This window comes from Lagenorhynchus albirostris, chromosome 19, assembly GCF_949774975.1.
Source record: "Lagenorhynchus albirostris chromosome 19, mLagAlb1.1, whole genome shotgun sequence".
Lineage (NCBI taxonomy): Eukaryota > Metazoa > Chordata > Mammalia > Artiodactyla > Delphinidae > Lagenorhynchus > Lagenorhynchus albirostris.
In genome coordinates, this window is record NC_083113.1 from 25,270,190 (window position 1) to 25,297,129 (window position 26,940).

The window sequence follows — 26,940 nt, forward strand, 5'->3', positions numbered from 1 at the left end:
GGCATCTTAAATTTGATCAAATATGCTAAGGGTTTTTTTCAGCTACACATTTTTGAGGGACCTTGCTGTGGGCACTTTGAGCTAGGGGTATTTTGATCTCTGCCCTCTCAGTGCCCAGTGAGGGGCAGGGCACAGAGTAGGTGCTCAACAAATGTTGACTGGATAAAGGGATGGAAGGCAACAGAGTCTAAGGAGGAGAGACAGCTCTCCAAGTTTATCTCCCACATCTCTCCTCTCTGCCTTCCTGGAATTGCCTGATGCCCTCGAGCCCAAGTCCTCCCCTTTCCCCTCCTTGTCACCAGAGTGTCCCTGGCAAACTCCTACATATGCTTAAAGGACCAGTCCAAAGTTCACCTCCTCTGTGAAGCCCTCCCTGACTTCTCACTCCCACCCCAGCTCCCCATTACTCTTGTCACAGTTTCCCATGATTATCCTCTTGCAGGTCGCTCCCACCAGACCAAAAGATTCCGAGGACAGGGGCATATTTTCTTTCTCTCCCCAGCCTAGCTTAGTGCTTGGCACATAGTAGAACGTTGAGTCCTTTTGTGGAAAGAATGAATAACCTTATCCCACCTCAGTCTCTTCACGGTTGCACAATTCTTTCTCAATGCTCCCCATAAAGACTGGGAAACATCTCCTGTGTGCACTTTTGCGTGTAATTAATCTCTGTGCATTGCTTTGATCTTTCCAACTAAGCATCATCATCATCATAACAACAACTACTGAGGGTTACTATATGTCGGCACTGTGTTATTCATTCTATGTACAGTTTCTAATGTAACCTTTGCAAGAACCTATGAAGTTGGTACTCTTATTTCCCCCATTTTATGGATTAAGGAACTAAGGTTCCGAGTGGCCAAGTACCTTGCTTCAAAGTCATAAAACTAGTAAGTGGTTGAGCCAGAATTTGGACTCAGGCAGTTGAGCCCCAAGGCTCACACTATAGTAAACCACATAATTCTAGCTGCCCCAAAGGACATACAGTGTGCCTACACTTCTCTGTCCCAAATGGTAGGTGCCCAACAAATAGTTAAGAGTATGTAACTGAGGGAACGAAAGGTAAATACCTTTTATGTCTACAAACTCTGATTCTGTTTCAGGTTCTTTTCCATCATGTTTCTCATCTCTGGAGCCAAAACTAGGGTGAGAAATAAGGAGAGATCTGTGTCCACTCGTGAGCCATGGGTGAAAAGAGAGGCGTGATTGGAACTCTGATTGTACCAGTTTCTTCATCTCTCTCAGCAGGGCTCTCCTTAAGGGCTTCCACCACTGCTGCATCCTAAATGTGCTCAGGATCCTGGAGACAAAATGAAATTCCTCTGAAAATGAAATGAAAGAACTTCTCCAGGCCAGAAATCATGAGGGAAGGCACCCAATCTTTTGCACCCAAGGCCGAAGAGTTTTACCTTGAATTTCAACCCTCAGAGGTTGTGAATCAGTTTTGCATAGAGTCCTCTCTCCTCCATTAACTGTTCCCTTTTCACAGATCTCTCCATCTTCCAACAAGACGACTTCGTCACGACACTCCAGGAACTGCAGAGATATTAAAGCAATCTACAACGAGCTTCTGCCTTGGAAGAGAGAGAAGAGAGCCGTGCCAGACTCCCGTTCAGCAGCGTCCCAGGCTCATCTGGGCCAGGGGTTCTCAACCTTGGCGCCACTGACATTGAGGGCCATATAATTCTTGGTTGGGGGGTGGGGTGGGTTGGGGACTGACCTGTGCATTGTGGGATATTTAGCAGCCTCCCTGGCTTCTACCCACCAGATGTCAGGAGCACCTCCTCCCCCAGGTGTGACAAGCAAAAGCGTTTCCAGACATTGCCCAGCGCCGGCTAGGAGGCAAAATGGCCCCCAGTTGAGAAGCACTGATTTAGTGCCCATGGGTCTCATGAGTATAAAAGAGAACTTTGGTTGCCACCGTGAAGCATACTGAGCCTTCCTTTGTTATTGCTTCCTACGTGAGCTGCTGTGCTGAGAAATCTCATCATGGAGACTTGGGAGTATGAAATTGACAAAGTCCCTGCAGCCGAGGTTTGGTGGAGAGGGGAAATATGACCTCAGAGAGGGCTTCCCTCTGTTGTAACACTACAAGCCCACCTCATCATCCTCATCTAGGCTACAGGTGATGTAGCCTACCGTGCAGTCTCTGGCCTCCAGGCCACATGACCTGGCCTGAGGAGTTTACACCAGCTTTAACTGTACAATAAAAATATAGCCGCATTTCATGATAGCATCCTACATTTTGCCCAAAGCACTTCTGTTTTTCTAATTTGAGTTCCCTTCATTTCCATATCATGCCTGAAATCAAAGAGTTGCTAAGAGGAGTTTCCTTTCATTTTGGAATGAGACCAAGCTCTCCCCATAGGATCAGCCCATCTAGGGGCAGGAAGACCCTCTTAGAGGTGGACAAGATGCTGTGAGATCTAAGATGGTTTGGCCAAAACATGGCCTTGAAATACAGGTCTTTCCCCTGTGCCTTGGGGTTCACCCAAGGTCAAATCTACCTTTGATGCTCTTGATTGAAACCCTGAAAGAAGTAGCTGCATTCGGTCATTGTGCATCTGATTGGGTTTGGGGGGAAGAGGGTGGTGCCCAAAAGGCCAAATGACAGCAGTTTCGCTTGGCTTTGGACAGCTCCAGTCTTTCTGCGTCCTTTGTACTAACTGCCCTGTCCACTTTCCCAGACAGCCCAAGGAGGGACAGTCTGGCTTTTAATGTCCAGTTGAGACACTTTCCGACAGAGCCATTTTCCTGAAAATCACCTCTCACCTTTGCACAGCATCTTCTAACTTTCAAAGGCCGATCTTGTCTCCTATCTCTCAGTCTCCCACAACCCAGTGGAGAAAGCAGGCAGCATTACTATCAGCCCATTTCTCAGATGTGGAAGCTGAGGCACAGATGTAAGGGCACACATTCCGGCCCCTGAAGTTCCTGGTGCAGCCCCTCTGGCCAGCAAGCTCCCAGTTCTCTCCAGTGAGACTAGGTGTGATCTGAGCAGCTTTGTTCTGCAAACTCACTAAATCTGGCCCTGGGTTGGATTTCAGTGGCAGGCCAGCGGCCTCATTTCATTTGTTTCCTCAAGTAATAGAAGGGCAATCGTCCAGCCTGAGCACCGGGAAGCATACAGATTGCCTGCAGGCCCCAGAGTAAAAGCAGCCCGAGAAATGTTCTGGAAAAGCCCACAGGCTCCAGGTCCGGGCTCTGAGCGCCTCCTCCCCAACAATTGATGGCCAGACTGAGACTCCAGTGCCACCTGGTGGCTGCCTGTAGTTTTCAACACACAAAAAGTAAGATGAAATGACCTTGGTGAAAAATAGAGTCTCTGAGGCCTCCTGGGTTCTTGCCTGAGTTCATACCGCTGGTGAGTGAGGTCCAGAGACTGGGCCAGGGCCAAGGTCACATTCTCCCCGCTTGAGGACTACTGCAAAGACAGCTCTGACCCACATCCGTCAGGTGCCCGGAGTCTCCCTGTGCACCCCCAGGACTCCAGGAGGACAGCCCTCCCTGCTACACATGGTCTCCAGGGACTGGACCCTTGCACTGCAGAGCTGTGGTCACCATATTTAGCACCCTAGATGGGCGAGAGCCCGTTCCCAGTCACCTCATGGGGGCCCAGAAGAAATCCAACCTTCTCCTCACCCTGGTCCCTGCCCAGCAGAGGAACGAGGAGGTCTTGTCTGCACCAGCCCAGCTGGATGCTTCCTGGAGGTGACAGATGCCACTCAGAGGAAACCTGAGCAATCCCCACACGCAAAATTCAGATGCTTGGAGCTTATTCTGAGGTCTCTAGCTCTCAGCAAACAGAGGCAGAGGCTGGGGGCAAAGCCACAGGTATAGGAAGGCCTGGTTTTCCTGGGTCTTGAAGAAACTTTTTCCTCTTTGGCCAGCCCTTCTGGCCACTGAGAGAGGAGGCTAAAGATGCTGGCTACAGCATCCTGTAGCCATGGCAACTTCATTTGCTGCCAGCTCCCATCCCAGCTTGACTTACCTTTGCAAAGGCTGAGAGTCCTGCCTCTTACCCCTAGTTTAACGTTTCCCCACAGGTGGCAGGAGAGTCAGAAGACAGGACTTCTGCTGCCTCTGTTCCAATTGACCTCTCATTACAGGCCAGTCCTGTGGGCTCTCTCCTCCTGCATGGGACACACACGCATGTGCGTGCACACGCATGTGCACGCACACGTACACACACACACAGAGCACATCTCTGGGGAGTCACTGTAGGACAGGGGTAACCTGGCTTATCTCAAGGTAGAGAGGGGTCCTGGATTCCCACCAGGCATCCAGAACCCTTTACATGGGGCTGACACTGTAAGAACTGTCCCCACCCTGCCAAATTCCCAAGCTCATTCAGGGGATTCAGTCAGTCCCTTTCCTGGGCAATATTCATGTTCCTAAGCCTGAGAGCGTGGCTCTGGGCAGGGAGAAGCTTCTTGCCTTAGTTCTGAAGTCCTGGTCTCCAGCATTTTTCCCCTGGGGAGTGATGCCAGGGGTATCTGGGCCTCTCATCAAGGGATCTGTCATCCCCTGCCACCTCAGGCCTGCCCAGCCCTTGCGGGAGGAAAGGTTGGTCTAAGTGTTCCTACCCGACTTCCCATCTCCCCACCGTCAGTGGTCTAGAGCTGGAGAAGGTGCCCCGTGTCCACCCCATAGGTAGGGGTCAGTGGTCCAGAGCTGGAGAATCTCCCTCTGATGGAGGAAAGGTCTTGGCCCCACTGAGCCCAAAGGTAGGGCAACGGAAGCCATGCACAGAGAGGAGCAGGCAGGGCCAGGTGCGAGCCAGGATGGCCGGGGACGGTCATGGTGTCTCCTGTGCACCTCTCCCCTTCCCTGACCTGGTCCAGGTGAGGACAACAGGTTTAGGCAGAAGAAGAGACTCTGTGAGCATCAAGTGCCGCACCCGTTTCATGACCTCATGGGTCCTGCTGGTCCCAGTCACCTGCAGCTGGTGGGTCACCAGGACGACCGTCTTCCCCCTGAGCACCTTCTCAATGCACTCCTCAAAGATGTGCTTCCCCACGTGGGCGTCCACGGCCGACAGCAGGTCATCCAGCAGGTAGATCTCATGGTTCAAGTAGACGGCTCAGGCCAGGCTGATCCTCTGCCTCTGCCCCCCAGAGAGGTTGAGGCCCTGCTCCCCGATCTGCAGACAAGGGCAATGCTACTTACTTACTGTCCACCACCAGACTCCATTCCCCACCCTGCAGTCCTTGGGGACCAGGAACTTCCTGAAGCTTCTCTAGATTCTTCTGCAGACTGCTCATCACCCCTTTATAGGAACCCCCTGGCCACACCAGTTACCCTGGAAAGCTCCACTTCTGCAGGAAGCCTGGTGGGCAGTGGCAAACAGGGAAAATTCCTTCCAGTGTTGAGTGAGGGGCACCTGGCTCACAACAGTCCCATCCCAGTGCATTACTGTAGGGAGGGGCTCCATCTTGACCACTAACACCAAAGGGCATTGTTGAGCAGGAAGCTCTGGGCAAGCGGACAAGTGAACAGGAAGGAAAACTGTCTGGGAGAAGAGGGACAAGGGGTCTCTCTTTGTTTACCTGTGGATCAACTCCCCGCCCCCACTAGGCAAGTCTAAGCTCCAGGAAGATAACAGACATGTCAGCCTTTTTCGTCATTACATCCCTAAGGCCTGGCACCACACCACACAAAGTGAGCCTCCAGGAGTTCAGCCAGTTGTTGTGCTGAGCACTGGGGCTGGACACATGAAGTGGGACCAGAAAATTCCCCTGTCTACTGGGAACTAGCATCTTAGCGGTGTGGGGGGGGGCGGGGGCTGTTGCTAGTTATACACATAATAATGGCACAAAGAAGAATTTAACAAGTGCCAACTGAGAAGCATAAACTAAGTACTTTGGGGCAAATTACTTTAGACTCTGGGTCTGGGGAAAGTCTTCCTCAAGGGTATGGATTTGGGGTGGGAACTTGAAGGGTGGCAACTGGCAGAAGCAGAGGTCTAGAGCCTGGAAGGCGAGCGCACACCTAGGCAGGCAGGTAGGGGTGGGTGGAAGCAAACGCTGGCAGGAAGGCCAGGGCTGCAGTGGCTGTGACGGCCATTTCTTTGATGCAGGTACACGGAGGTACCAGCAGAGAATGACAATGTGCTCTGAACTGGGCTTTCTTCAGGATGCCTCATTCTTTGGGCTCCTGGGCAGAGTGGGAAGACTGTGCAGAGGGTACACTGGGATGGGAAGACAGAAGGTGGCCCGGTGACTCCCCTGGGTCACCTGAGTTGGCAGGCTCAGCCCAGGACCCAGCCAGCCCTTTAAACAAAACCCTGGGGGGCAATGTTTGGAGATGATCCTTATACTCCTGGGCGGGCAGGGCCAGTGAGGCAGGAAGGGGCCCTTGGGCCTCCAGCCACAATGCTGTACCCTTGACCTCTGTCTTAGGATGACAGAGCTGGCCCAGGAGGTGAGGAAGCACCTTTCACCAGAAACCTTCCCTGAGATGACAGGCAAATTGGAAGTGACCCCAAGAGTGACCAGGCTGAGCCCAGCACAAGTGGAGCTGGGGTCACATCCATTGTCGTATCTCCCAAGAAAGGACCCAGGTGGAGAATGCAGAACGGTAGAACCTGACTTTCCCCACATTTCCTGGGATCTTTCTGTCCTCTGGGGCACACGGATATGAAGGAGCTGGTGCCTGCAGAGCTTCAGCCCATTGGACCTGGTGGTTGAGCTGCCATGAGCCGCTGTGGGGCTGAGCTCTGGGTTTGACTCACCTCAGTCAAGTCTCCGTAAGGTGGGGTGCTCAGGTCCACCTGAAGGGCACAGACACGAACCGTGTGCTGATACCTGTGGGTGGAAAGCTAGAAGTCAGCACGGTGAGAAAGACCCCACGTCCATGCAGCCCTAGGTTACTCCAAAGGTGCGCTGGTGCCATGGGCAGGCGAGGAGGTGGCTGATTGCTTGGTCTTTGATGTCCAAGGGCAGCTTCCCCTTGACCTCTGCCCCGCTTACCTGATGCAGAGTTGACTTGGGAGGGCCCCTCTGCTCACAGGCTTCCCACCATTCGAGAAAGATGAAATCAGTGCACATGAAACACCTGAAGGGAAAATTGCTCGTGGGGGTCAGAGCAGGGAGTCACCAATGAGGGCTGAGGTCGCTGGAGGAGGCCTCCCAGAGGCCGCAAGACCACTACTAGACGAGGAGAAGCGTGTGGGCGGTGCCAGAGCTTAGAATGAGCAGGCAGGTCACAGGTAGCTACCCGGCAGGTGGCGCACTACGTCCTGGCAGCTCTTGACGCCCTGAGCATTGTGCCCATGTGTCAACTTCAGGGCTGGTGTGCCTGGTGGTTAAGCCAGCAGCTTTGGAATCAGAACAACCTGGGCTTGAATCCACCTGGGTAACCTTGAACAAATGACTGTACCTCCCTGATCCTCACTCTCTACTCTACACAATAGGCTACTAACTCTCATTGGGTTGTGAGAAGTGGGAACACACACATCAAGCCAAGAGCATGCTGTCGTGCACAAGTTTTTCATCAGCGGTAGTTATAATGAATGTTATCACCTTTGCCAATCTTTGACTGTGAGATTCAGACTGCTCAGCGCATCTTCATCTTCTTGCCAGCTCCACCCCCATCTTAAACTTCCTCCCACCCTCCTGCTTCCTGTGGTCCTGAGAGTCTCAATATCCACCCCAGGAGGAGAACCCCCGCTAGAGATGCCACATAGGAAGGCGCTCAGTCCATCCTTCAAGCCCAATTCAAGCGCCACCCTCTCTTCCCTCTTGTGATCTCCGCTGCCTCTGAACAGTCCACCACAGTCTCCTGCCCTTGGCACGTTCCTCCTTGGCCCATTATGCATCTCCTACAACCCTTTACAGACTTGAGCACCTCAAGGGCAAAGTTCCATCTGAGCCACCCTGCTGGCCCACATGGTCCTTCATAGTCCTGTGCCTTGCAGGTATTTGGTAAATATTTGCTCTCTAATGTCCTAATAATAAAAGACAGGAATCCCTCCCTCTAGTCTGCTTCTGGCGAAAGAGAAGCCATTCCAGGCGGGGCTGGGAGGAGGCACAGGCACAGGCAGTCCAGGAGATGCTGAGCAGAGCAGTTTGGCTGGTGCCAAGGACTCCCTGACTGAGCCTCTTGATGACAGGATGTCGTGGCCAGGAAAAAGGAGGGGAAGTAACAGATCTCTTGCTGAGAACCCACATGCTGGCCGATGGCGTCAGTAAGGATAGAGTTTGTGGGTTCAGGCAATAAGATGTGAAAGTCCAGACCACAGTTAAAGAGCTGACAGCCAGATTTGTAAAACCAACTCCATTTGTCTTTCCTTCAGCATCGTGGCACTTGAGGGGGCTGTCAGGCAGTTCCAGTGGGAACAAATGATGCTGGCCTGCAGTTCCTCTGACATTTAATAGCTTTGACCTTTGGCAGGTCAGCTCTCCTCTCTGGGCCTCAACCTCTTCATCTGTAAAATGGGGATATGATGCCAGGAGCTCCCTTAAATGGGTGGTTATGGGGCTCTAACGAGAGAATGTACATGGCAGCACACCAAACTCGGCAAAGAACCTTAGGAAGCTATTTCCAGAGCTTAAATATAATGGTCCAAAGTGAATTCAAAAATTATGACTTGAACTTTGTTTTCATTCCATTAGGTCGTTTTGAGGACATCAGCAGTGATATATCCTGAAAACTGGTGTCAATGAATAGTTTCAGGGCTGACTAATTGCATACCTGCTGCACTCAATTTCAAGGAAAGTTCTTGTTACTTGGCCTAAAGCAAACTTGCCAGATTCCTCTTCCTCCAGTCTGACACCATATGCACTGTTACAGAGAACTTCAGAACATATGCTACTCTGCACTGGGATTGAGTGGCGATTCCGTACGTTTCTGAGAGCGTGATCACAGGTCTGCAGAAGGCACCTCTCCTGAACTCTTGGATCAGGAAGAGAAAAAGCAACATCCATTTGGATCTGACAAATGTTTAATCAGAACTTGTTAAAGAAACCCAGTTAGCAATCATTACCAATGGCATCAGCATCTGTAGCAGATTATACCAAATACTAAAATGCCTCATGCTTTCAAAGTTAATATTACCTTTGGTGATCATACTTTTCTCCAAATAATATGTTTTCTCTCACATTTCCCTGAAAGATCCATGCTTGCTGGGAAACGTAGGCCAGAGTCCCGTTGACGGCCACGATCCCTTGTTGTACCTGCATCTGGAGCAACAACACCAGAGAACCTTCAGGAGCCAGGCCTCGCCACCTTCTCCTCGGCGGGGGTGGGGGTGGGGCCTGTTGCACACTTGCCACCCACTTAATGTATGAGCACTAATTCGGAAGGTGCAAGAGGGTGACAAGCTGTCTTGCCACACACTGCAAAGCCCGGCTGTGCAGACCAAGGGTCTCAAAGTCAAACATCTGCGAGAGGCCAGGCGGGAATGTTCCAGAAGGGGCAGAGGTGAGCCCTGTGCTCTGGAGAGCACAGGCTGCAGGGCTGCTGCTGGCCCATGTGCACCTTTGTGCAGCTAGGATGAGATGCTTTCTGAGCAGACCCATCACAAAGGCTCCCTCTTCCCCCAGGTGCACTGACTAGACCCCACCCTCCTCAGCCAGGCCCCCAGGGAGAGGGCACAGCCTGCACTGCTGTGGATGGTGGCCCTGGCATGCCCCATGCTAAGGAAGCAACCTTGACTCCATTGCACAGTTGGTGCCAAGCAAGGATGCAAGCCTGCTGTGGCGAGTTTCTAATTTTTCAAGAGGAGTTGGAAAGTCTAGTTTCATGTAGAACTTCTGAACTTTCAAAACAATGAGGAATCCAGTTAAGAAACATGCATGGGCTCCGGCCTGTGACCCTGAGTACCCACGTTCATTTAAGACGGCCCTTCATGGTGATCCTCAGCAGATAACGGGAGAGGCTAGTGGTGGTGACAGCTTGTAGCTGTCAGGAAAGGGTTTATGAGGCAGGCTGTGGTGCTCAGGGCTGGTGCTCATGGGCCAGCAGCAGTGTGTTGGGCACAGCCAAGGACGATAGCCAAGGTGGCCGAGGGATGTGACCCCATTCCTCCTCAGGAATGGTCTAAGGGATAGAGAACATTAGACTTGGAGAAGAGAGAATGATAATAACAATAACAACAACAACCAACAACAACTATAATAATAATAACTAAAATGAATAGGGTGTATGCCAGGCACTGTGTTAAGTACATATAAAATGCTAATCACTGTGGCTGGCGCTGGGAATTGTCCTGTAACTACTATTATATCAGTTATCTCATTTAGTCTTCATCACAACATCCTTAGCCCCATTTTACAGATGAGCCAACCAGGGCTCAGAGAGGTTAAGTGACTTATCCATGCTCATGAGACTGAGATAGCTGGTGAAACCATGCCGTCCAGAGCCCACTCACTTAACCCAGTGACCATGTGAGGGGCCTCCCAAGTGACCACGTGAGGGGCCTGATCCCACCACTGTCACATGGGAGATGGATTCTGTTTTCTCTGGGACATTCCACAGGAGCAGACCATAGGGTAGGAGTTAAAATGAGGCAAATTTCACTCCCATATACCTCAAATATCTCTAAAGAGATAATGAGTTCCCCATCACTGGATGCATCTGAGCAGAGGTTGACTCATCTCTTATAGGATTCAGTGGAAAGGACTCATGTTATTAGGTGGAATATTGGGCTGGGTCACCTGTAATGCCCCTACCGACTCTAGGGTTATCAAAGGCACTCACGCTGAATCCCGGAGCCTGAGGGACCGCCACAGCTCACCTAACTCAGCCCCTGCCTCCGCCTTCAAGCAGGGAAGGAGTTGTCACTCTTTCTACAAATGAGTCAGCTGAGGCCAGAAAGAGTCACCCTGGTCTGGAGGGGCTCTTCTGAGCCTAGCAACCCCCGTCTCTATGGCAGGCAAAGGCAATCCCAGGGGTCCAACCTTCCCTTTAGGAACACAGAGTGGAGAGAAAGAGAACTTAATTTCTTTCCCCAGAAAGTTTCTCATTCATTTGGAATGAGAAGCCTTGGCAACTGTGAACTATTCATTTACTGTGGATACAGTGAATGGCTTGGCCATTTCCCTGGGGTCAAGCAGCTAGAAGTAGCAGACAAAGGAGGAGAGTGCACCCGCCCTCCCTTGCTACCACGAGGTGTACTTTGGTTCACACATTCATTCAGCCCCTCCTCCATTGAGGAACAGCTGCTCAGGGCAGACGCTGGGGAAATGGAGATGGATCTAAAGTCACCGAGAGTCGCAGGTTCCTGGGATTTTCCCCGCCAAGCTGTCTGGCCGGCCTTTCTATTTGGCACAGGCCAAGCATGTCATGAGAAAACCATGGATTTAATGACCCATTGCTTCCTTTGACCAAGATGGAGCTCCAGGCAAGGAAGCTATCTCTGCTTAACTCATGTCCTCAGGAGGCAAACCGGGGACAGTGCGTGGAAGGCCCGGCCCCACCTGCCATGGGCCTGGAACTGCCAAGTGCATTGACCTCCTGGGCATCACCGTTAACTATGAGCACAGAGTCCAGTGCGGCCGAGCCCAGGGCCCCAAACGCGGCCGGCAGGGAGCCACTCCATCGTCACAACGCTCAGCATACAGCTTACCTGTCCTAGGAGAGCTGCAAGGAGGCAGCTCTTTCCACTTCCAACATTCCCACAGATGCCCAAGACCTTCCCCTACCAGAGAAACAGAAAAAAGACAGTCATTCTCCGAGTTCTCAGAGGGTCACCACCAAACTGCACTGGCCAGGCCAGGCAGGGACCAGTGGGACACTGCTGGCTCTGTGAGGTGGCAGTTGCAGCCTCACCCCCCAACCCTGATACACGGCCTCATAGGAGGCAGGAGCCTCAGTCTTAATTAAGAGCCTCCTCTGCACACCCCAGCACAGCACCCGGAGGGCTTCTAGAAATCATGTATAAGCACCGGTGCAGAACAGCCTTGCGCTGCTCTGGGACACACAGGCCCTGAACAGGAGGGTGGTCCTGTGCCGACTCCAGGAAAGTAAATCTAATGGACGTCAAAGGCTGCACAACCCAGAGGGACAGTGACAGCCTGCAAGTACAGGAGGCCGGGTGCTGTTTAAAAGCCCTCTTAGAGCATCCTTCCTCCATCACAACTCAGTCTGAAATTACTGAGCAGTTAGGCTGTTCCAGTGTGTTGGCTTCATGGGCTTTTCTACAGCCGCAGATCTATCAATCCAGCTGACAAATCATTGCTAAAGCCTGCTTTGTGCCAGGTGCTGTTCTGAACACCAGCAATAGCACAATACAGCAGAGAACATCACAGTCAAAAGTCTGGGTCTGCCCGCACGGAGCTTATGTTTTAGTTGGGGAGACAGTAAACAAGATAAGTAAGTAAAATATGGAGTATGTCAGATACATGCCATGGGAGCAGATAAAGCAGCGAGGAGATGGGGGCAGGGAGCCTTACTGGACACGTGGACCTCTTAGCTTGAGCTCTCAGAAGGAGACCCCGAAGCAGGAATTGAGTGAAGGTAGCTTGCTGGGGAGGTGCAGAAAACACCCGCTGGGGGGAGGGGGATGGTACAGGAGGAGGAAGGTGGCCCATCAAGGGAGTGCTGTTAGGTCAGCTCCCACAGGAGGCAAATGAAGCTCAATGCTGCTGGGAAACTCAAGGAATTGCGGAAACTGAGCATGGCTTTGTCCCCCCGATGGCTGAGGGAGTCAGGATAAATAGCCAACAGTCAGTGTTTGAGAGCTGCTCCCTCGGCTTACTGAGGGTGGTGGGGAGGGCCCTCAGGCACACAGATGAAGATCTGGCAGCTGGAAGATGGCCAGGCCACATGGATGGGTCACTGACAGTACCTGCCTACAGGTGATGTCTGAGTAAGATCCGGAGGGGGCAAGGGAGTGAGCCGTGTAGTTATGGGGGGCGGGGCCACGGCTGGCAGAATAGGAGTCCATGTGGAGACTCTGAGGTGAGACCACTCTTGTGTTCAAGCAGATATTGCAATGCAGCAGTTGGAACATCTAGAACATTCTCACTGAGACCTGCTCCCAGTGATGCCTCAGAGCAAAGATGCCCAGCACGGGGCCAAATGTGGCTTCTTTCCCACCTGAGCTAGACCAGAGGGCCCCTCGCCTGCCTGCTACCCCCAGCACAAGAGGGTTGTTGCCTGTCATCATTCAGCCCTTGGATAAGTCTTTACTGAACGCCAGATACTGCACTAGGCACTGGCAATAAAGCAGTGATCAAGGTAGACGCAGTCCCTGCCTTTACTGTCACTGGCGCTGCAGGTAAGTGAAGCGGATCCATTTTAATTCCACCAAGAGGACGACAAGGAGCCGGGGCATTATGAAGACTTTGGGACAAAGAGACACAGGGATGGATCCAGCTTCCCTAGACACTTGGCTCTTAGTTGAGTCCTGTCCACTACTTGTGGCCAGATCTAAGCCTTCTAGATTCATCCTTGTCTTCAGCAGGAAATCCATGAGGCCTGCACTTTCTGATTATTTGGAAAACATTATTGGAAACCTACTCTGTGCCAGGCTCTGGGCTCAGTGTAAGGCCACATGACTGTGAACAAGTTCACAGATACATACCCTGACCTCAAGGAGGCTATGGTCTAATGGAATCTTAGAACTAAATTTGGAAAAACATAGATGCCTTGAGTTCAGGACATTTAAGGGCAGCACTTAAGCTGGACATGATTGTTAGAGGAAAAAGGCAACAGCAATAGCTCCCGTCTGTGGGGACTTAGCATTTGTGCGTGATGTGTCTTTCCGTCCTCCCATCCACCTTGTGAAGTGGGTACTATTATTAAAATACCCATGGAGCAGGTAAAGAAACTGGCTTGAAGAGGTTAGGCAATATGCTTAAGGCCATGCAGCTGGCGAGTGGCTGGGACTGGAGCCCAGGTCCACCAGGCTAGAGAGGCATAGCCCTAATCCCCAAGATATTGTGCTGCACCCATTGTCTTCACCTTATTTCACAAAATATTTGACCATGTCCTTGACGACAAGTCATGAGCCACCAACGTACTGAAAAGGAGGAAAGCGATTGAAGGGCTAAAAGGAGGCTTCTTTACAACACGAGAGCAGTTCACTGAGTCCTCTCTGGAGCGACGCTGAAGGCATGGTTGAAGTAATCTGGGTGCTGCACGTCAGAGGCGGGGAAGAGTGATGAGAAAGCAAGTGGGCTGCACACAGCAAGACTTCACTGAGAGCCAAGCTCAATTGCACTCAGCCAACCAAATATCATTTCCAATGAATATGTGCAGAGAGCCTTGTTAGTTACGAGGTATCACTACACCAGCTACTGAGCCTAGCGTCACATAATACATAAGAACCTCTCCCTCTATAGTGCTCACATGGGGAAAGGGTGAGTCAACAAGATGGGAGATTAAAATATTAGGCACAAGATTAATGCTGAGCCCTTTGCAGCAAATCAACACTGCCATCGGGCTGTGGGCTGACGAGTACCCAGGGCAAGAAAACCACATGCAAGAGAAGGTCAAACATTCCCCAAATGCAGAGCTGCTCTAAGGACTCCACCCCCGAATCCCGAGGGGAGGGAGGCAGTCAGCAGAATCTGGCCGGCTTCTGTTCCTAGGCTGCTTGTGGCACTCATTTTGCTTTTTACAAGAGCAGTGTCGCTTGGTGGTTAAGAGCAGGTGGTGGCACCAGGCACCCTGGGTGTGAAGCCCTCTTCTGCCACTTTCGAGCTGTATGACTTGGACGAGTTATTTAACCTGCCGTGTCTCTGGTTCCTCAGTCATAAAGTGGGGCAGCTATACACCCACCTCGTAAGGTTATTGGGGTAGCTAAATGAGTTAATTATGTGCCTCGTAAACAGAAATTGCTCATAACTGTCAGCTATTATAATCTATTACTGGACTTCAACGTGAAATTAAGAACAAATCTGAAAAGATTTATGAAAGCTAGTCAGTTTGAGTCTAGCCACCTGAAATGGATTGTCCATTAAACACTGCAACTGGCTCTCAACTCCTGTGGAATTTGAAGATCGGCACTAATACAACCACTAAGACAACAGTATTCTCTCAGCTTGAAGAGATGTCTCCAGGGTTCATTTGCATAGCTTTAAAATTTGGGGAGAAATGGAGACATCCCACCACGACCTCCTGCTCAAACTGAATTATATTCAGCCTTGAGAAGGCCATGGTCCTGTGACACAAGGAAGAAGGATGGAGGCCACACCTTTGGAACACGTACCCATCTTTCTCACCACAAAGCTTATATTGTGCGGAACCGATTTGGGGCTGCCACGTTGCTCCTGGGCACTGGTGACTCCCTGACCTGATGGACTCAAGCTGTATGCCTCTGGCCTCTGTTTCTTAAGAAGATGCTTCTTCTGATTCTGCACTTTCTTTAGGTCACTTTTCCCCCTGGTTTCTTGCTCCCGTGTCAAGGTGGCATTTGCTAAAAGTAAGACTGTATCTGGCTCTTCTGGTTGGGTGATGTAAGATGGGGGGCTTTTAGCTATGAGAATTTTCTAAGAGTAAAGAAACAAAATTAACTTGGCAGACATCATCCATTTGCAAGAATCATCCCAGTATATCTTCTAATGACCCCAAATCATAATCTTGGGAATTCTACCTGGGACATCCAGGAAAGGTATTCTGAAGATATTCCCCCAGGAGAAGCTGCAGCAAAAATAGTCTATTAGCTCATACTATGTAGAACGGATGCCTTTTTAAGCACAAGGCCTATCTGGGTCACCCACATGGGAGAATGCTGATCCCAGCTACAATTTACCCGTATGCCCAAGATGGCCAGCTTTTGCCAGTCTTTTTGGGTGGTTGGCTTCACTGTTTGACACTAATGCTTATGAAACCAAGGTCACATGTTCTGTCTCTGCTGTGTCTTCTTCCTAAGTTCCCACTCAGCTCAGTTCAACAAAACACCTGCCAAGTGCCTACGCTGTACCAGATTCTGGGGTAAACGACAGAAATGCAAATATTAGTAATAAGGCGTGCTTCCTGTCCTTGAAGAGACTGCAGTCCAGGCGGAGATGGGAACATGCACAGATCATTTCAGTGAAATGCGACAGGGACAAAGCCCTGTAACTGCCAGGGATGGGACACTTGGCTCCGCATCCTGGAGGCCCATGTAACTGATGCCTGAGCTGAGTCTATACAGTGCTGTACAGGCAAAGATGAGGGAGGGGTTAGGGGAGGAGAGCTTTCTAGTAGAGGGCACAGCATGAGCAAAAACAGGCAATAGCATGGTTTGGGGGGATGAGAGGTATAAGGCGAGAAGTTCAGTATAACCAAGGGCCAGAGCTCAAGGTAGGAAGGGGATAAGAAATGAAGTGGAGACATAACTGAGGACGTGCTGATGGAGGACTCGGGCTCAGTCCTGGAGAGTGAAGGACAAGGATTTCAAGCAGGTTAATGTCAGTGATCAGACAAATATTTTAAAGCTCAATTAACAGTGCAATATGTATTTGAAAAGGACAACATTGGAAAAAGACAATTGGTTCTTCAGTCACTGTGATAGTTCAGATGAGAGACTATGAAGTCTTGAATGAAGGTGATGACACTAGGGACAGAGTGGAGGTTGTGGAGTCAAGAAATAGCATTGTTCCTCTAGTCTAAGATATTGGGTATCGTTACACAATTAATGTCATGAGGTTAACTCTGTGTTTTGTTCAAAATGTAATAACTCAACAGTGCACCATCCAATCCAATCTCATAAATGGTGCCTCTTAAAATTGAAGGAATGCAGTGATCAGGAGGTGAGTCAACAGGATTCTTTTTTTTTTTTAACTATTATTTGTGTCATTCTTGTTTTTTTTAATTTTTGGCCACATTGGGTCTTCGTTGCTGTGTGCGGGCTTTCTCTAGTTGTGTCGAGTGGGGGTTCACTCTTCGTTGCAGTGCACAGGCTTCTCATTGTAGTGGTTTCTCTTGTTGCGGAGCACAGGCTCTAGGCACATGGGCTTCAGTAGTTGTGGCACACTGGCTCAGAAGTTGTGGCTCAAGGGCTCTAGCGCGCAGGCTCAGTAGCTGTGGTGCACAGGCTTAGTTGCTCTGCGGCATGTGGGATCTTCCCGGACTAGGGCTCGAACCCATGTCCCCTGCATTGGCAGGAGGATTCTTAACTACTGCACCACCAGGGAAGTCCCAACAGGATTCTTGATTGGTTAAATGTGGATGGTAAGGGAGAAGAGGGATACAGGCACCTAGGATGCTTAAAATGACATCCACATTTCAGACGTGAGTAAATAAGATTTTCCAATCAATTCACAGAGGTCTGAACGCACTGTTCTCTTGACTGAAATGTGCTTCATCTTTTCCTTTCCTTGCCTCAACTTCAAAACCACTTTATCTGCCCTTCCTACACATCACTTTCACCCTTACTATATATAGCAATTACTGGGATACCTGGTCCTGTACTAGACTGGAGGCTCTTAAGAGTAAAGACTCTCTTCCTTATATTTGCATTTTCCACAGTGCCTTGCATATAGGAAGCATACAGTAAATCTTTTTTTTAATTGAGATACAGTTGATTTACAATATTAGTCTCACATACACAACATAGTGATTCAAAGTTTTTATAGATTATACTCCATTTAAAGTTATTATAAAATATTGGCTACATTCCTGTGCTGTACAATATATCCTTGTAGCTTATTTACTTTATACATAACAGTTTGTACCGCTTAATCCCCTGTTCCTATCGTGCCCTTTCCCCTTCCCTCTCCCCACTGGTAACCACTAGTTTGTTCTTTATATCTGTGAGTTTGTTTCCTTTTTGTTATATTCAGGGTATTTTGCTTTACTTTTTTAGACTTCACATTTACATGATATTTAGTATTTGTCTTTCTTTGTCTGACTTATTTCACTTAGCATAATGCCCTCCAAGTCCATCCACGTTCATACAAATGGCAAAATTTCATTCTTTTTATGGCTGAGTAATATTCTATTGTGTATATGTACCACCATCTTCCTTATCCATTCATCTCTCAATGGACACTTAGGTTCCTTCCGTATCTTGGCTTTTGTAAATAATGCTGCTATGAACATTGTGGTGCATGTATCTTTTCAAATTAGTGTTCTGTTTTCTTCAGATATATACCCCAGAGAGTAATTGTTGGGTCATATGGTAGTTCTATTTTTAGTTTTTTGAGGAACCTCCACAGTGTTGTTTTCCATAGTGACTGCACAAATTTACCTTCTACCAACAGTATACGAGGGTTCTCTTTTTTCCACATCCTCCCCGACATTTGTAATTTGTGTTCTTTGTGATGATAAACATTCTGGCAGGTGTGAGGTGATATCTCATTGTAGTTTTGATTTGTATTTCCCTGATGATTAGTGATGTTGAGCATCTTTTCATGTGCCTGTTGGCATCTGCATTTCCTCTTTGGAAAAATTTCTATTCAGTTCTTTTGCCCATTTCTAATTGGGTTGTTTGGGTTTTTGATGTTGAGTTGTATGAGCTGTTTATATATGTTGGATATTAACCCCTTATCAGTCATATCATTTGCAAATATTTTCTCCCATTCAGTAGGTTGTCTTTTCGTTTTGCCAATGCTTTCCTTTTTTGTGCTACTGTCAATTTCTCCCTTCATATCTGTTAATATTTGCTTTATGTATTTAAGTGGGTCCTATGTTGAGTGCATATGTATTTATAATTGTTATATTTTCTTCTTGGATCGATCCTTTGATCATTATGTAATGCCTTTGTTTCTTGTAACAGTCTTTGTTTTAAAGTCTATTTTTTCTGATATAAGTATTGCTACTCCAGCTTTCTTTCGATTTCCATCTGCATGGAATGCCTTTTCCATCCCCTCACTTTCAATCTGTGTGTGTCTTTAGATCTGAAGTGAGTCTCTTGCAGGCAGCATGTATATCGGTTTTGTTTTCATATCCATTCAGCCACTCTATGTCTTTTGGTTGGAGCATTTAGTCTATTTACATTTAAAGTAATAATGGGTAGTTATTGTCATTTTGTTAATTGTCTTGGGGTTGTTTTTGTAGTTCTTTTTTGTTCTTTTCTTCTTTTGCTCTCTTCCTTTGTGATTTGATGACTATCTTTAGTGTTATGTTTGGATTCCTTTCTTTTTTGTGTATGTGTTTATCTATTATAAATGTATGGTTTGTGGTTACCATGAGGTTTATATATAGCAATCTATACATATATATACACGATTATTTTAAGTTGCTGATCTCCTAATTTCAAATGCATTTTAACAACCCTGAGTTTTTACTCTCTTCCCCCACAAGTACTGTTTTTCCACATTTTACATCAATTTGTTTTGTTATCCCTTAACTATATATTGTGGATTTAGATGATTTTACTACTTTTGTCTTTTAACCTTCCTACCAATTTTATACATAGTTGATTAACTACCTTTACTGTATATTTGCCCTTACTGATAAACTTTTTCCTTTTGTGATTTTCATGTTTCTAGTTGTGTTCTTTTCTTTCTAGCTTAGAGAAGTCCCTTTAACATTTCTTGTAAAGCTGGTTTGATGGTTCTGAACTCTTTTAGCTTTTGCTTGTCTGTAAAGTTTTGAACTCTCCATCAAATCTGAATGAGAGTCATGTGGTGTAGAATATTCTTGGTTGTAGTTTTTCCCCTTTCATCACTTTAAATATATCGTGCCACTCCCTTCTGACCTGCAGAGTTTCTGCTGAAGTCAGCTGATAGCCTTATGGGAGTTTCCTTGTATGTAACTTGTTGCTTTCCCTTGCTGCTTTTAATAGTCTCTCCTTATCTTTAATTTTTGCCATTTTAATTACAATGTGTCTTTGTGTGGTTCTCTTTGTGTTGACCCTGTTTGGGACTCACACAGTAAATCTTTGATGAATGAATAAATTAATAAATAAAATGACTAAATGAGTGTATAAATATGGTGTCTCCCCCCGCCACCGTCTTCATCACTTCTGTCACCACACACATCCTAGGACAAACTAGGTAGGCAAAGGGGAGATGGCTCAGTGCAAACTGAACTCCACTCCTGGAACAAGTTAAGAGTTATGGCTTGGAGAAAGAATAGAGGGTCAGGAACATCATCTCCCTGGGTGGAGACTCCATCTCATTTTTACTAAAAGGGCAGGCCACCTATAATACTCTGCCTATATCCTGCTTGATGCATATTTGTGTATCCAACACTGAATGGAGGGTCTTCTCCCAACACCCACCAAACCAGTGACCCAGCCCTCCAATGGGTTGACACAGCCTCCCCTTGTCTGGGAATTTTCCTGACCCCAAATGAGAACTTTCTTCCCTGCTCACCCAGTGTTAGTTATACCTTCATTCTCCTTAGAGAGACATTGGCTTCAGCTGCTGCTTTGACCGAGAAAGGTAAGATTGCAATTGAAAACTCCATTACATTAAACATGGCAATCACATTAAATGCCTGAAGAACAAAAGAGAGGTATAGAATTCAGGATGGGATGTTGCCTTGGCTTTGAACCATTAAGTCCATGGGGATTAAACTTCCTGAGATGAGAAACAGTAGCACAGTTGGGATTCTCAGAGGAAAAATTTTCTCATTTCATGGCTCAGAAATCATGGGTTGGCAAATTGAAGGTATTAACATTTTAAACTATTTTGCGTTTGGATTTTCACCAAAATGGTGGGAAACTTATCCCCTTATCTCTGTCAATCCAGAGGATAAGGTCTGAAAAGGGCCTCTAATTGAGGGCCTTTGGAAATCTCCATCCATACCATATCCTTATTTGGCCTAGACCATTCGTTCAAAAACCTATGCAGGGCTTCCCTGGTGGCGCAGTGGTTGAGAGTCCGCCTGCTGATGCAGGGGACACGGGTTCGTGCCCTGGTCCGGGAAGATCCCTCATGTCACGGAGCGGCTGGGCCCGTGAGCCATGGCCGCTGAGCCTGAGTGTCCGGAGCCTGTGCTCTGCAACGGGAGAGGCCACACAGTGAGAGGCCCGCGTACCATGAAAAAAAAACAACAAAAAAAACCTATGCAGATTTTTCCTAAATTATCCCCTTCTCTCAGTTGCTTCAGAGGCATCTGACCCTTCAGAGATAGAGCATCCTTTTACATACCACACAGAGACCAGTGTTGAAGGTGGAAGCTCCCTAGAATTATCTGCCTGGCCCAGGCTGGTTGCTGGTTCTCCTGCCCTCAGGGTCTGGCCTCCATGCCCTGCCTCCACACACACATAAGGGACCAATTTGAGAGCCTTGGTTCCACTGTCATTTCCAAAACAATGAACAATGACCCCCCTTCACTAGGGCCTTCCCCACTGAGCCCTGCCTGGCGGGTGGATAATATCATATAGCCTCAATGAAGACGTTTCCTTGCTCTGTGGGTGCCCCACAGGGGGCATGATCTCATCTCTCAGCTTTCATCTTCTCATCTGTCCTTGTAATTAGCAGCCTCTCCCTAACCACCCATCTAAGAAATTAAAAACACAACTTCCATCGACAAATCTGGAGTGATCCTTCCTGCTGTTGAATGGGCCCCATGGACAGGGCCCCCAGGCTTCAACTAATCCTAGTTAGTTCATTAAGAAGATGATGAAAGATGCTCCCTTCATCACATCTGGTCCTAAATACATCCCCAAAGAGAATTCAGCTCCCCCAGGTCCTAGAGCACTATCTTGGCTCAGAAAGCCCAGGCCCTGGCTAGCAGAGTCCCCGGGCTGCCTGATGTGACAGCTCCTCAGGGCTGACCTCCTACTCATGTGGCTCTGGCAGAGGAGGAGACTGAAAGGGATTCTTAGGCCAAAGAAATACGAGCCTCGCATTCAGGGAATTTGTTCTTGGTCTAGATTTCTTCTAAATCATTGTTTTAAAAAATATTAACAATGTGCACTAAATTTGGTTTCAAATTAATTTGCTTGGTGTGTTCTGGGAAAAAAAATTTTTTGGTTTGGGATGGTAGACAGCAGCCACTATAATCCAGTAACATTCATTCTGTACATCAACCATTGCTGTTCGTTTTGGCTTTCGGTTCATGGCTATGTTCAAGTCCCCAGAGTGTGTGAGAGAAAAATGTGTGTGAAGAAACTAAGAAAATTAAAGTATCTCCCAAAGAAACACGGGGCAGTAATTGGATTGACAGCGCCACAGTGAATGCCCCAGAAGAGGATCCTGCCTTCTCAAACGTCCCTCCACCCTCCCCTCCAGATCCCTGATTTTTGGTGCAATTCTTTTCTGGTGAGCATACCTCTCCTTTTTTATTTCATTCTCTCTCTCTCTTTTTCTTGCCTTTATGTTCTTTCTTCCAACCACTTGCCCTTCAGACGCTGCTTTAATATCTGAAATGTTTGTTTCTTTATTTCAGTCAGGGGCCATTTCCTCTCTAGCTCAGGTCCTGAGCCCCTCACGTTCACTCCAATTCTCCTTCTGAGGTTTTCAACCCGAATATGCCTGGCCTGGGTGAGCATAAGGCTAATGAGAACAGCAACAACTTAGGCAGCATTTACCGCATTCGAGGTGCTGACCGAGTGCTTTGTGGAAGACAACGTCCATCCTCACTACGATAGGGACTGTCATCACCCTATTTACAGGTAATAAAACCGAGACAAGAGAGGTTCCGTAAATTGCTGTAAGTCATAGCTAGCGAGTGTGAAGTCGGGCTTTAAACAAGGGGGACCCTGATCTGGACACCACACTCTCCCAATACTGACACCCCTCCCACCCGGAGAACTTTCACCAACTCTTTTCTTGGCGTATATATGGATAAATAAGAATAAAAGAGCCAAGGGCTCCTTTGGTTTCAATGTCCAAATGAAAACTTGTGTTCCAGCATTAACTACTACCCCTGCCCTGCTGTAGACTGAATAAGAGTTGCTACTAAGCTCTCCTCAGCTCCCAGTCAGCTCAAGTACTTGTTTTACAAGTCAGGGTGGAATTCTGCTGTCTTCTGGCTCAACGTGATTGGGTGTTCTGATGCCAGTGCCAGAGGAGCTACCCACCTGGCACTTGCAGATTTGGGTACAGAAGAGGCCAGCTCTAAAGAGGTGCTTACCACTGGGTCAGCGAGCTTTCATCTCAGGAGGATGTGGCAGGTGAATGTCAGTACAATGGCTATGGTGGATGCAATGGGGGCCAGCGCTGAGTTTCCACTTTGGACAAATCCAGCTTTTTCCAGTAATCTCCTTTCCCTCTTCCTTATATCTGTGAAATAGAAGCAGTCCACGGTGGTCTTATTTTGCTTGTCAAGCACCAGCATTAAGAAACGTATTACTCAGTGGATTCAAAATGAATGAAATATTGCCATTTGCAGCAACAAGGGTGGACCTAGAGATTATCATACTAAGTGAAGTAAGTCAGACAGAGAAAGACAAATATCATATGATAGCACTTACGTGTGGAATCTAAAAAAGTAATACAAATGAACTTATCTAGGAAACAGAAAGAGACTCACAGACATAGAGAACAAAGTATAGATACCAAAGGGGAAGGGGCAGGGGGAGGGATAAATTAGGAGTCTAGGATTAACAGATACACACTACTATATATAAAATAGATAAACAACAAGGATTTACTGTAGAGCACAGGGAACTATACTCAATACCTTGTAACCTATAATGGAAAAGAATCTGAAAAAGAACATATATATATTATATACATACATATATAATATATATATGTATAACTGAATCACTTTACTGTATACCTGAAATTAATACAACATTGTAAACCAACTATACTTCAATTTTAAAAAAAAGAAACATATTACTCCTGCCCTGTTCTCCTGCAAATGAGTGTTAAGGGCTCTTGTTGTGAAGTTTAAATAGGAGGAAGCACAGACAGCCCGGAGCACAATGCCAGCATGTACTGGGGGTTCAGTACATGTCAGCTGCCATTGCTGGATGGTTTCCAAGGTCCCTCCTGATCTGATTCTCTGTGTGTCAGGAGTCATACACTCAGATGCCTACAGGGGTCAGGCAAGTAAGATAAATGAAGGGAGTGGGCAGAGAGCAATACCAGAGCGAGGATGTCCCAGGCTCACCAGACTGTTTTGAAGTCTGAGATGTGGAATTTTATGAGACATCTCCCTACTCTTAAATGTTGGGAACTAATTGAAAAAGTTAAAGTACTGTAGGGGCCAAACAAAACACATATGCCAGCCTGAAGACTGCCAGACTGAGGCCCCTGCCCTTTGTCTCAGGAACAGCTGCAAAAACCCAAGAGCACATCTCCCTTCCGTAAGTCCAGATGAGGCCATGACTCCGCACCACTCACACATAAAATTCAAGCTTCCCTCCCCTGCTGTTTAAAGAGTCCTTAATGGCAATCCCAGCGTCCTCTGCAAAAACCCTTTCACATTAGCAACATGGTGTCACAGCCCTTCTCGCTGAGGGCTGCCTACAGACCAGGTGCTGGGCTGAACCCTGCACAGGCACGCTCTCCCTCGGCTGCTCTCACCACAGTGTGACACGCAGAAGCCATCATTATGCCCTTCTGACAGTAGAGGAAAGGCTTAGCAGGTTAAGTGACTTGCCTCTTAAGAGGCTGGGAGCCAAAGCATGCTGTCCACACGCCCTTCCCCTCAAGAACACCAGCCACCTCCTTCTCCCCACGCAAAGCCTCCAGGCCTTTGCTCCTGCCCAGGGGGCTTCCCCAGCTCCATCTGTGTCCGCATCCCTGCTATATCCTTCAGGGCCTGTCTAAAACGCCACCTCTGCCAGGAGGCTCATCTCTCACACCCGTGGAGCTCCTCTCAGTTTCTTTTGTGGCATTTTACCCATTTTATCCTATAATTAATTCACATGTTCACTCATTCAGCACATTTTAACCTGATGTCTGCTATATGCCAGGGGCTGTGCTGGGTGCTGGGGAATATAGGGACAAACAGGGTCTCGCCTCTTCCAGTAGGGGCGATAGACAATAAAGAAACAAATAAGTAAATAAGATAATTACAAACTGTGTTGGGTGATATGAGAGAAATGAACAGGATGAAGTGATTAAGAGGTGAATGGGGACTGGACCTGCTTGAGACTGTGGTCAAGAAGGCCTCTTGAGGGCTTCCCTGGTGGCGCAGTGGTTGAGAGTCCGCCTGCCAATGCAGGGGACACGGGTTCGTGCCCCGGTCCGGGAAGATCCCACATGCTGCGGAGCGGCTGGGCCCGTGAGCCATGGCCGCTGAGCCTGCGCGTCCGGAGCCTGTGCTCCGCAACGAGAGAGGCCACAGCAGTGAGAGGCCCGCGTACCGCAAAAAAAAAAAAAAAAAAAAAAGAAGCCCTCTTGAGTCAGTGACATTGACTTCAGGAGACCCAAAGTCAAGACAAAGTCAGCATGAACATCTAGCAGAAGACATTCCAGGCAGAGGGAACAGCAACGGCAGAGATCCTGAGGCATGAATGGGTGTGGATCTTGTTCTAAAAACAGAAGGTTTCTGTGGCTCAAGCTGAGGTATCAAGGCCTGGGATAAGATGTGATGAGGTCAGGAGGTCAGCAGGGGCCCGACTGTGCTGGATCTAATAGCCCATTGGAGGAATCTGGACTTCATCCAAAAGACCTAAACGTGAAAAAACCTAAGTGAGATAAGAGGCCACTAAAGCTTGTTCATCAGGGAAGACAAGATCTGACTGACATTTTTAAAAGGTCACTCTGGCTGCTGAGTGCATCATGGGTTTTAGGGGGAAGGAGGAAAGCACGGGTTGCATCTAGAAGTTCTTGCCATAGGCTGGAAGGGAGAGGACATTGCTTGGACTAGGGTGACAGTAGAATGAAGAGAAGCAGAAAGATTCCAGATATATTCTAGAAGTAGAGCCAGCAAACTAATAGCTATTTTTGAGCTTAGTTAACTCATCCTCCCTCAATTTTAAAACTAGGGACCCTTTTCCTAATTACTTTGTGTGACTCCCATGGCCTTGCACATAGTAGGAACTTGGTACATATTTATTGAGTTAAACTGACTTGAATTAAATTGAGTTTTAAATTGAATGATGTCAAATGGAATCAAATTTAATCACATCAAATAAATTGTATTAAAGTGAGTTCAGAGTGTGAGGAAGTATTTCTGTGTCTTCAAAGAGGGTACAATAGGGCTGCCAGCATCCCAACCTGGGGCACTTCCTTTGGCAGTCTCAAAAGCAGATTTTCTAAAGCCGCTTCCTAAAATGTGGATACACAGCTTCGGGCCCAATTACATGCTGGTCTAAAAGTGTAATTGTGGATCCAGAGAGTTAGTTGTAACGGTGGTTCAAATCATTAACCGGTCAACCACCTGAGTCTATGTCAGCAATTATGTACCTATTCCTGCAATTAGATTTGCATTTTTATTTGATTGAAATAGTCTTCATATCGTCTTTAAAACAAAACAGCTATATATGCATTCTCTTATCTGCCCAAAGCATGTCAAGTCAGTGAGACATCCGATCCTGATGAGGCTGCTGCCGGCGAGGAGGGGACATGTGTGTAAGTGTTAGTGTGTGCGTGTGTCCGTGTGGACATCTTCCCAGTCAAGGAAATAGGCTGAGCCAGCTCTTCTCCTGCTCGTAATGTTTTAGTGGACTATTTTTGTGAAAGGTAACTGGCCAGTACAAGGATTCACTGACCTCAGTATGGCTAAACCATATGTCACTCACCTGCTGAGCCCTTGGGTTCAGCAGAAGAGATGCCTGGGTCTATTCTAAAATCTCTGTAATTTTTTGAAAAGCCTACAGATCAGCTCGGGGGTTGCTTCAGCCAACTTCCAGAATGCCCGGCCCCAGGACCCTTAAGAACCGCTTAGAAGAGCACATTCTACAGGGTAAGTGGTTCTTTCAGCAACTGCTCATCCTACCTGGGATGGCGTTCGTAAAAGATTTCTCCCAGGTGTACATTTTAATCAGCTTGATGCAGGTCAGAAACTCATTCATCGTCTGAACTCACTGATCTGTCACTGAAATTGCTGATCATAGAAAAGCTGAATTGAGCTTAGCCATAAACATCTGAAATCGAGGTACAAACAGTGTGTTCAGAGAATTGCTGAGTTGCAGTTGCCCTAAAAATCCAGGGATTGGAGTGTAAGTGTCAGGCCCGAGATTCTCAGCTGAATCCTTCCCTTGAGTTGTGGCTG

The 26,940-nt window shown here is 47.9% G+C and overlaps 1 protein-coding gene across 1 annotated transcript in view; it reads right to left on the reverse strand.

Moving 5' to 3' along the window:
- LOC132509457 (ATP-binding cassette sub-family C member 12-like) overlaps positions 1-26,940 on the reverse strand; it is a 59,640-nt gene that overhangs the window by 24,474 nt on the left and 8,226 nt on the right. Inside the window, 12 exon segments of the mRNA XM_060130520.1 lie at positions 1,074-1,124; positions 1,222-1,297; positions 1,407-1,470; positions 1,472-1,533; positions 4,937-5,140; positions 6,731-6,803; positions 9,055-9,179; positions 11,567-11,638; positions 15,138-15,434; positions 20,206-20,313; positions 22,900-23,048; positions 26,665-26,812. Of these exon segments, the coding sequence (XP_059986503.1) occupies positions 1,074-1,124; positions 1,222-1,297; positions 1,407-1,470; positions 1,472-1,533; positions 4,937-5,140; positions 6,731-6,803; positions 9,055-9,179; positions 11,567-11,638; positions 15,138-15,434; positions 20,206-20,313; positions 22,900-23,048; positions 26,665-26,812 (1,429 nt within the window).